General features: G+C 28.3%; 2 protein-coding genes across 2 annotated transcripts; one reads left to right on the top strand and one right to left on the bottom strand.

Annotated features, from left to right (window-relative positions):
* Positions 1-648: 648 nt before the first annotated feature.
* On the bottom strand, positions 649-2,557 carry LOC113852599 (uncharacterized protein At1g10890). The gene is made up of 4 exons (XM_027482914.1): positions 2,435-2,557; positions 2,269-2,364; positions 1,474-1,693; positions 649-958 (listed from the first exon to the last, which is right to left on the bottom strand). Exons 1-4 carry the CDS (start codon positions 2,518-2,520, stop codon positions 704-706), a joined length of 657 nt encoding a protein of 218 aa, XP_027338715.1. The 5' UTR covers positions 2,521-2,557; the 3' UTR covers positions 649-703.
* Positions 2,558-8,082: 5,525 nt separating this feature from the next.
* Positions 8,083-10,638, top strand: LOC113869049. The gene is made up of 5 exons (XM_027505169.1): positions 8,083-8,193; positions 8,245-8,925; positions 9,063-9,291; positions 9,496-9,578; positions 10,570-10,638. The coding sequence occupies exons 1-5, from the start codon at positions 8,083-8,085 to the stop codon at positions 10,636-10,638; spliced, it is 1,173 nt and encodes a 390-aa protein (XP_027360970.1).
* Positions 10,639-11,159: the final 521 nt, after the last annotated feature.

Genomic DNA, 11,159 nt, shown 5'->3' with positions numbered 1-11,159 from the left:
ATTGGTTTATAGCATAACAGAAGTTTTACTGGCAATTGAAGTTGTTAAATTATTGACAAACCATTTTCATAAGGATTTGCCAAGCAACTCAGATATTTTTATTCACTTTCTCATACATTCATTTTCATCCTCGCAATGTCTGTCTCTTTTTTATCACACTATTCATCACATTTTATTTTTTCTCTCTTATCTTTCTCTTCTTCCACCCATTTCACACTAAAAAACGGGGTGTCAAATTATCATTTTCCTTTGTAAAGAGAGCGCAGCAGTAGGCTCTTCTTCATAAGATGACACCCAGCAGGGGAAAGATTGAGAAGACCAAATCTATACCAGGCCTCCGTATACAAGCACCAATTGAAGACTGAACTAGAGTTGCTTTCAATGGAATGATGCGGGAATACAAGGCACAAGCTCAAGTCCTACGCATAAGACCTATGGTATAATTTTTTTATCATTGACTACCACCTTCAGACTAAAAGTTCAAAACCAGTGACACAAGGCCTAACCAGGTAGCCATTGTTATGTAAAGCAAATAAACTTTAATATCACAGTAACTTGAAGAAATAACATTTTCAAAGACTTGGCTCTTTAAATATAGGTTGAAAGCTCAATTATAGGAATATAAAATCTTTCATTCAAGATCATGGCTTCCAAACAAGGGTACAAATACGTTAGGGTACAAATTGACATCCCATAATAGTAATTAAAAACCATAAGACTTTGGCCTAGATTTGTTCTTACCCAAAGAATTAATTCTATTCGCATGTTCTTCTTCCTCCTCCAGCTTCTTTCTCCTCGCAGCCTCTTCTTTCTGTCTCTGAATCATCTCTAATTCCCTTTGACGTTCCTCCTCCTTTCTTTGCTGCTCCAGAGCTTCCCTTCTCTGAGATTCTTCCACTCGCCTCCTATTCTCTTCAAGCATCTTATCTAGCTCTTCTCTTTCTTTCCGAGCTTGTTGCTGCAGGATGACAACACATCACAACCCCCAAATAACAACTTTCTTTTTGCAGTTGTGAATAACATGAATGATGGAGAGAGCAAAAAAAGAAGGAACTCAAATCTTGAATTATTTATAAAGCATTAGCAAGCGAAAATACCAAAAGATAAGGCAATTTAAGCAAGTATACACTTTGAAACAATTATAGATGCTGCATTACATTTCCAAGAACATTATTATAATCTGACTAATATTTGACGCTGACAGAGCCAACTCATTTTAGGATCCAGGGTTCTAGCAGGGTGACACCTTGTTTACCACTTACAAGACAAAAGTGCTTATATCTCAAACCACAACATAATTTATCCACACTAAATTTATAAATTGCTAAAAACATGACACAAGATTAATGCTTGAAAGTTGAAAGCCTCTCCAACATTATAATGTAATTTATTTAGACTTTAGAGAAAGATAAATAGCTGCTTGTGATTTTCCCTCCAGAGAAACAGAAAAGAAAACCCGGTTAGAATACTTACTTCTTTCCTTCTAGCTTCAGTAAGAGCATCTTCCTTCTCTTTTTCAAGTTGTGCTTCAACATCATCAAACAATTTCTTCACTCCCTCCGCTATGCGCCTTTCTATTTCTAATTTGACTTCCTCCGAGCTAAGCTTCTCCTCAACGTTTTTCCGAATTGCTTCTTCGAGTCTTCTTGCAGTCTCTTCTTCCAACAGTTTCAATTCTTCCTCATGTTGACGCCTGCTGCCAATAGTATATTGGAGTTAGAGACCATAAATTAACCATCAACGATGAAAAAGAAAGATGCACAAGCAAGTCATACTAATTTCTACACCCAGAAAAAATAGATAAAATGATACAATAACCAACGCTACACTTTGAAATTCCTTAATTATGTTCTACCCAGTTCATGTTCATCCATTGAGACGAAAATTGTGAGGCTATCACGCTTACAAGGCATACCTCTCTATCAAGTTTCTGATCCATAAGAAACGAAGTTTCAAGTGAAATAGTAGATAATGGAGGGAAGCAGCGTTTGTTCATCATATTTAACAAGTTGAACTTCCTTCAGGAAACCCAGAAGAGAAGAATGAAATAAACCTGTTGCATTTTCAAAGCGAATCATAATCTTCAAATGTCTATGAAGTTAATTTTAACACCAAAAGCATTGTATTCTTAAAAAGGATAACCCTAGACAGCGAAAACTCATAGCAATGTTTTGTATTGGTCTCAAGAATTGTTATATAATTGATGAGATGAAACAACACTTATTTATAATAGAGTAAAAAAGTGGAAAATGAAAAAGCAGTGTTAACCTTTTGTTTGATTGTTGGGGTTTTTTGGGCGAAGGAGAGAGGGAAGAAGAGCTTCTGCTGGTAGTGTGCCTTGAGCGGCGCTTGTGGTTGTGGTGCCTGAAATAACAACAACAACAACAACAATCACAAAGAGAAGCATAAGAGAATAGAAGAAGAGAATACATACCTTGAAGTTCGAGAGTGGCGATGAGAAACAGGGGAAGGAGAATATCTTCTTCTGCGTGATGGGGAGCGTGACAAACTGCGACCCATATCTCAATTCTCAACAATCAAAACCCTACTCACCACTGCACCTCTTTATGTGTTCCCACTGCCAAAGCTCTCCCTGTACACGTGCTTTTTTTTTAACAAAAAAACTAATTCGTTTAAATAAATAAATCAATATAAATTGTATAAATTTACGGAGCAAAAGATAAATTAATAAAAAAAATTAAAAACTAATTAGGAAGTATAACTGTTGGGATTTGAAATGAGAAATATGATTTCAATATAAATAGAAAAGTTCAAAATAAATGTAAAGTTGAATTTAAGGAAAAAAGGCAACCATAATATAAAATTAAAATTTTAAATCAAGTCATAATTTTAAATATATATGAATAAATAATGGATATACCATAAAGAAAAGTTAATATATTAGAAAGTATTTATATTTAAACATAAGGATTTAAATTTATATGTTTGATGATTTGTGCGCAACAACTATCTGATAAAAGAAGGTATAGAAATTAATATTTTTAAGTTTATTTTCTCTTATCTTCCTGTTTATAGAGCTATCTAATTTTAGTCTTCTAATTTTTAATTATGCAATTTTAGTTTTTTTTTCCCTTGATTAAGCAAATTTTAAACTACCATTAAGTTATATCTAACACATCCCACATTGCAACAGTGCCTATAGAGGACATGCCATCATTGCGATTAGGGATGCACCTTCTCATGGTTTATATTTCTAGACCTAATTGGCTCGTTGTTGAGTTTTTAAAATTTTAGCTTAATTATATTTTTTTAATGATTGTATTTTAACTTATGTAAATTTTAGGATAATTTTACATTTTGTTACTTTATTTATTAAATTTTAATTTATTTTTATTATAATTGTTATTTTATTCATTAAAACTTTATTGTTGGAAATGGTAAAGTGTAACTTAATTAAAATGGATCCACTCAGGAAAAAAAAAGGTTACCGAAAAGAGTAAAAAATGAACGAATTTTGAATTTAAAAATTGATTTTTTTTAATTAAGATTTTGAAATAGGCAACTCTAACTCTCTCTTAATCTTTTTTATATTCAAACCCTAAGTCTCCATTTAAGAATTCCTCCATCATTCACATCGGTGTTGTCTCCTTCTCTCGTTATAATCATTGCCTATATAATATATGAAGCGAGTTCTCTGTCACAAAAGTTGATGTTCCTTCTAAATCATATTAGTTACAATATTTTGTTTATTTCCTTATTATTTAAGATTATGAATGATTTATATTTAGTTTCTTATGTTTTTATTACGATAATCATATGTAATTAAATAGCCTTTATCATGAGACTAAAGATGAATTACTGTGATGTAACTTGTTTTAAACCACATTTTAATTTTGTGATATTGATATTATTTATCTATTAAAATTATTTTTTTATTTTTATTCTTGAATTAGTCATTTAATGATTAATTTTAATTCAATTAATATGTAATTATATTATTAATATGTTAATAGAACTAAAAGGTATTTTGAGTTTAAAAGTCATGACAATCACATTTAATAAATTTAATATCTTTTAATATTTTTTATTTTTTATTTTTTATTGTCTATGATCATTAAAATAATATTTAAATAAGAATATTAACATTATTCTATTATTATTAAATAATAATAATAATAATCTATTAGATGTGTGATAATTGCATTAACACAATTAAATATAATTGGCTTAAGACACACATATCTCATCATAAAAAGTCAAGCCTAATTAACTTTATACTTTCTTTGCATTTTTTTTTATTTCTTGAACCATTTTTAATTCTTATCATCAATTCTTTAATTTTGAACTGTTGGATTTGGTTAACATTTATAAGAACATTAGTATAACTCATTCAGAAGAATAAAATATGCATTACACTCTTTCTAATTTTAGCTTTATAGAAATTAAAATAGAAAACTAAATATATGTGGATTTAAAACATTTTTAAGTTAATAATATTATAAAAGTATAAATTTTAAATATAATATTAAATATTATAATATTATTAATATTTAATATAAACAAAAATATTATAATAACAGTAAAGAAAATTTTATTTTTATATACCTACAATATTTTATGAAAATTATTTGATTGTTATACGTTAGTGTAAATTTAGAATATGCATTAAAAATAAACTGTTTTACGAATCTATAGATATAATTTTATTAAAAAGATTTCTAGTTTTTATTTTATGATTATCATAATATATACAAAGTTTTATTTAGGTCACTAATGTTTCACTTGCCGGTGATTTTTTGTGATACCATAATAAGTAATCCATAGAATTTATTTTATTTTTAAAAGATTTATTTGATATTTTTATATATCTTTTAAAGTTTATTTCTAAAGTTTGGAAATATAAAATTAATGTAATATTTAAATTATTAAATAAGTAATATTTTCTAAGTAAATTATAGTACTTTATTTATTACAATATATAATATTTTGAATAGTATAATAATTAATAAGAATTAATAAACTCTAGATAGTTAACGCAATAAGGATATTTAGCAAAACTTACGGATAAGTTATCTAAATTTTTTAAAACTAGCTAAAAATTGAAAGAAAGGAATCAAAAAGTTAACTGATTGAGTTTAAAGTATTTGATAAATTTAGCTATTGAACTAGCTAATAAATGTAAAATAATAAATAGAGATATAACTATTTTCTTAGTTAAAATTTTGAAATTTTGGTAATGATATATTTTTAAATAATAGTAAATTACATTTTGCTCTCTTTCTCTTTTCTATTTCAAAAATTATATAACTCTCTTTCTTAAAAATTTAAAATGCATAACAGTTTAATTCATTTTAAGTTTTTCATTAAAGCACACTTAGAAAATAAATTAAAATACTTTTTATTCAATTTATTTTTTTATATAGTCCAATTTTTATTTATATACTCTAATTTCCTAAATATTTTTCACTTTATCCTTTTCTTTTAAATATGTTAAAGTCCTAAATCATTTATGTATTGTATGTTTTCAAAAAATTGTCAAATATTTTTGCGCTTTATGCTTTTATTCCTTGATATCAAAACAAGTCTTCAAAGCAATGATAAATACTTATTATTTTATGAAAAATACATTGAGCTCGTTAAGTTTTTTAAAATATTGACAAAGAAAGTACAAAATTTATTAAAAAGGACACTTTAATTAAAAAAATCAAGTGTTTATTTAACAGTGCTTTTTAAAAAAACCCTTAAAATGTATTAAATTGTTATTCCTTTTAATTTTTTTTATAAGATTAAGTTGAATAATTTTAAAAAGGGAAAGGAATGTAATTTACTCTTTAAATAATTATAATATTTTAATTTTATTCTCATTTAAAAATATTTTTATTGAATAAAATGAGATAATTTGAATCTTATAAAAACATAAAACTTAATTACTTAGTTATATTTTAATAAGATTTAATAATGAAAGTTGTTTATAAAGACAAAATATGATAAAAGTAAAGGAAGTAAGATTTTTTGCTTTTTTTTTTTGTTTTTGCTATTATAAAGGAAGTAAGATTCTAAGAATTGAAAGGGTAAAATAAGAAATTATTAAAAGATGATAAGAATAAAAATAAAAAACATGATTTTTAGTTAGTAGCTAAAAAGTAACATTAAAAAAAAAAATGCTAGTTAGAGTAATATTAGAAAAAGGTTAGTGACTATTTATTTCAAGTACTTTACTAAACAAAACTATTTTTGTTAAACAAGCTTTTAAGCTAGCAAAATAAACTTTGTAATAGTTGAAATGTCTTGGCAAATGCATTTTAAATATTACAAATATACATATATTTTTTAGTTCAAGGTAAAAAAAACAGTATTGTTCTCAAATTTAAAAGATAAAAAACTACACATGATAGGTGGGGTTCAATCACAGGAATTCTACTGAATAGATCGAAGCCACGTATCTATTACATTGACACGCACACACATAGTAAATTTAATATCTCAATTTTTTTTAAAATGTATTTGATATTATAAATTCAATGTTAAATAAATATTTATAAAATTAAATATGCAGTTCCATCCTTTCGAACTTAAATTATGACTCTTCATTTATCATAATATATAATAATTTCAATACTCAATTAATATTATAGTTAATCAAATTTAAATAAATCATGAAAATGAAGAATCCATACAATTAGCTCTACTTCTTTCTAGTTTATTTGTTTATCAGTAATTAGCTTCAAATTCTTATACATTATTTTTATCCATTTTTCTCTTCATATTTATTTTATTTTATAACGGTATACTATTTTTATCTTTTTATTTAAATTTTTATTACATTAAATTATTTATTATAAGTTTTTTTTATCTCATATAATCCAAAACAAAGCATATGACTAACATTATTTTTACTAATTTAAACATATTATAAGTTCTAATAAAAATGGCAAATTTTAATTTTAATTTCTGTAATTTTTGTTTTATATTTTAATTTTTTTAAAACTTTTATTTTTAATCTCTATCCTTAATCATTAAATAGTTTATTTAACTAATGTATGTTAATTCTTTTCATGTATAGTAGCTCATTATTCATGCTTAAAAAAATCACTCAAATAACACAAATTAACATTTTCATCAACGAATAGCGTAAAAATCATTTTTGTTAACGTATATAATGATTGGGTACATAAACTAGATATCTAAAATCAAAGTTAATAAATATTCATCGCGTTAATAGAAACCAAAATTTTAAGGGTCTTGTTAAATTAAAAATGATAGTTTTTATTAGAATTTACGTGAACTGCATTAAATAAATGCGACAAGTACATTTATTATATATTTTGAAAAACCATTTTTATTTTTAATTTCTTAACTAATGTTTTAAGAATTTATTATATTTTTTGATAAAATATGCAGTGGTTATCATTTATCAAAATTTAATAGGCAAAATAAAAATATAAAATTATAAAAACTCTAAATATATTTATATTTTGAATGGTGGATAGCATAACCAAACGTTCACTTATATTCTTGGAATTGCAAAGGGTGCGTGACGCAATAGAAATTAGAAAGCAGAAACACTTTCCGTCATTTTCTCACACGTCAGTTGTCATTCTCCATCAGCACAACCTGAGTTTGCTGCAGCTCCGTTGTCGCATAAAACACAGGTTAGCCATACACGCATGTTTCTTCTTTCTCCCAACACTCTTCAAGCACTTCACTTTTCTTTTCTTCTCTTTTTATGTGAGTGTGTGTGGTGGGTGGAAATGAAGACCACTAATTCCTATTCTTCTCTCTTTTGTGTTGTTCTTCAAAAGAAATACCCTTTTCCCCCTACATGCCATTAGATGAAACACCACCTTTGCTAGTTGGTTAGTTAGTAGTTGCTAATAATTTTTGTTTACTATACATGCTTCCAAGATCATCATTGCATTTCTTTTCAGTGTAGATTGATTATTAATAAATAAATAGATTATAATGAACTCTTTTTTTGGGTAATAAGAAGAAAATACTATTGAAGCCAATGAGTTAAGCTTTAAGCTAGGCAAATTTTGATAGATTATGAAATTATGAGAGAGCGAGTTACCAGCATTTATTGATGGGAACTTGGTTCTTCAGAACAATTTGTACTACGGAATGGTACCCACTGCATCGAACCAAAAGGCATTGGCTTTGAAGCAGCTACCCAGAAACAGAACATGGGACAGTGAATATGATATAGATAGTCATCTGCAAAAGAAGAATAGGGTCCTTTAAAGTGGAACTGAAGAGTTCAACTACTTCAATACCCTTTTGCAGGAAATCGTTATTAAGGATCCAAAGGGTGAACCAGAAATGGTGCAATTCATGGATGGTTTATACAGCATTGTAGAGTCTCAGGTGCTTCATGTTGAGGACCAAAACACAAAGAACATTGCAGAAGAAACTACGACAGAGGATGATGATGTGATTATAGATCTTGAATATAAGTATTTTTTTGGTCATTTGAAGCCTCATGGAAAATCTTATGTACTCGATATCCCTGAGGATAGTGTCTTTGTGAAATATGAGTCTGAATCATCAACTCCTGAGAGTACATCTATTTGCGCAACCTATACTGCAAATTACGTTTCAAATGAAGAGGTTAATGTGTGCCTAGACACAGATATGCAACAAGGTACAAAAGCAAAACGCTCTGCTGTCAAGAGTACTAATGTTATTAGTAATCATGTGGCTTCATACTCACAGAAGCATAGAGGTATGAACCCAAAAGGTGCAAAACTCTCTGCTGCTAAGAATGGTAATATTAAGAGCAGTGATGTGACTTCAAAGGTTCAGAAACATGCTGGTAACTGTATATTTAAGCGCAGGAGTAAGAGGCTGAAAGAGCATGCTATGAAAACTGATAATCCCTCTGCCATAGCAGCAAGAGTGATAGTGGAGATTGAAGATAGTGATGATGAAGTACCAGATAAAAGAAGGTCCATGCAGGGCCATATTGTATGTATCTAAAATCATGAGTTTGTTCCTTTTGCTTATGTTCAATTTTGCCGCTTTCTTTTATATATATATTGTGTCTGTGTGTGCTGTTTTCGTTTAATTAGTTTTTGTTGGCTACATTATGTGTTGCTTCCTAGGTGAAGGTGGAACATTGTTGGGAAGAATATGATGAAGCCAATGGAAGAATACTTTTCAAAGAAAAACTCATGGAAGAACTTAAGGTGCCTTACTGTGAGGATGAGCACAAGAGACTTTTACACGAAATTACTGTTCGAAAGCCAGTTCAACACCATAGAGACCTGCGTGGGCGTATCAAAATCTATGAGGAAGATTATTCTGGGTTTTCTTTTCTTGATCATTATGTTGGTAAGTTGATTTAGCCCTCGTCTTTCATTTTCCACTTGCTGTGTTAGCATGATACATATTGGATGGAGTTCCCTTGTTTGTCATTACATTACTAGTCTGTGCTTACCAATTGGGATGTGAAGTTGCCTTTGTATAGACTATAGAATTAAATTTTTTTTTGGAAGACTAGCTACTATGAGATGTGTGCTCAATCTCCTCCTACAGATCTTGCAGAGACAATAAATTCAGCTCATGATGATCATCCAAGAGTTCTGAATCTCCTTCGTGGATTTTTCTATTGGTTGAAAGTAAGTATGTTATGGTAATTCAGCATCTCAATACACGCTTCACTTACTATAGCTTTCCATGCACTGCTCACTTGATGATGTCTGACTCTATATTGACCTGAAAATATTTAACCTTAAACGCATTTTAAGATGTTTGTGTTGAGAAATATGGCAAGAGCTAGAGACAATTGAGAGAAAATAAGTGATATAATACAGTACAATACAATACAAAGCTAAATACTATACATGGTTTCTAAAAACTAAAGAGTGCTAACTAATCCCGTGTGTATCTATCAAACTATGCAGTCGTGTGAATAGTTGGGTATGTGATTTGCAATTAGATTTTGATTTTCTTCCGGTGGGTAAGCCTCTGTTGCCTCATTAATTAGGCTATGCCCTTGAATTAATTTTCAAGATAAAACAAAATATAATGGGATGCTCAAATAACTCTGTAACAGTTTACTTTGAAGGTCCACGTTGAACCAAAAGTTATCTAAGAAGTCTTTTTCTTCTTTATCGAGTTAACGCACACTTTTATTATGTAAAGTAGTCATCATATTTGAAAATATGTGCTTTTATATCTTGATCTGCATTACCCCATTTTGCAACACTACGACGGTCCGTAGTCTTTATATTACAATCACCTAAATATTGATCTTAGTTTATCTTTTAATAGTCCCAAAAATTAGTATCTCCATCTAAAATTATCGTTTTCTTTGGTATATCATGGAATTGAAGTTAGCTTCCCGAAACTTGCATCGCTGTATATTAGTTTAGAATTAAAGGTGCATTTGATTAGACAGCCTAATTAAGTATTTGTTATAAGTTAAAAAAACATATTTTGATAAGTTATATCAAAATGCTTATTGAAAGAAGTTAAAAAGACCTTATGTGACTTGTAAATTATTTTTATAAGTTATCTATAAGCTCTTCTAAATGACCTGAGATGTATGAAATTAGAGGCTCTATTGCAGTGTGCTCTTTCTGATTTATAAATGGTGTGTGCTGGCAGAATTTATCACATGAAGGGTCGTTCATGCCATGGAAAGATCCATCGTGTTTGGATGTACTGCCACAATAGGAAGGAATCCTTGTTTGCTTTTCATTTTCTAAAATGATGCAATTAATTTAAACTAGACAGAACAGAGCTTAGAGGGTGTTTCGCCATGAACTCATTTTCTTTACTTTTGGCAAAACTTATGATTCGATGCTTGGTGGGATATGAACAGGTTTATCCTTTTTGCGTCTGTAATATAATATTAAGATTAACGATATGAGATATTGCGAAGATATTGGTATAGCTGTAATCCCATAATATCTGGATTGATATAAGAGGTATTTTAGGCATGCAATATTTGTAAATATTTTAGAAATAACAGTAGCTATATTTTATCACTAGTTTGGTGCATAGAATCATAATTGATATTTAGAATTGTAACTTCAATTCTAATTCCATTAAAATTGGAATTGATTCAGAATTATAATTCTATATTTGGCGTATTTAAAGAATTAGAATGTAGAATTAAAATTGTAAGTTGAAATCAAAATATATAATGTGGTGTAAGATTTAAATTTTTAAAAAATAATTTAATTTTATTTAAT

This window comes from Abrus precatorius, unplaced genomic scaffold, assembly GCF_003935025.1.
Source record: "Abrus precatorius isolate BTA unplaced genomic scaffold, Abrus_2018 Scaffold10, whole genome shotgun sequence".
NCBI lineage: Eukaryota > Viridiplantae > Streptophyta > Magnoliopsida > Fabales > Fabaceae > Abrus > Abrus precatorius.
The sequence above is the reverse complement of the archived record's forward strand: the minus strand, read 5'-3'. Positions and strand labels throughout refer to the sequence as shown.

Excerpts from the sequence above, each read along its gene's own strand:
- LOC113852599 (XM_027482914.1), bottom strand. The coding sequence starts at position 2,520 with ATGGGTCGCAGTTTGTCACGCTCCCCATCACGCAGAAGAAGATATTCT. Across the intron at positions 2,365-2,434 it reads CGCCACTCTCGAACTTCAAG|GCACCACAACCACAAGCGCC; the intron begins GTATGTATTCTC and ends TTGTTATTTCAG. Across the intron at positions 1,694-2,268 it reads CCCCAACAATCAAACAAAAG|GCGTCAACATGAGGAAGAAT; the intron begins GTTAACACTGCT and ends TATTGGCAGCAG.
- LOC113869049 (XM_027505169.1), top strand. The coding sequence starts at position 8,083 with ATGGTACCCACTGCATCGAACCAAAAGGCATTGGCTTTGAAGCAGCTA. Across the intron at positions 8,194-8,244 it reads ATCTGCAAAAGAAGAATAGG|GAAATCGTTATTAAGGATCC; the intron begins GTCCTTTAAAGT and ends ACCCTTTTGCAG. Across the intron at positions 9,292-9,495 it reads TTTTCTTGATCATTATGTTG|ATCTTGCAGAGACAATAAAT; the intron begins GTAAGTTGATTT and ends CTCCTCCTACAG.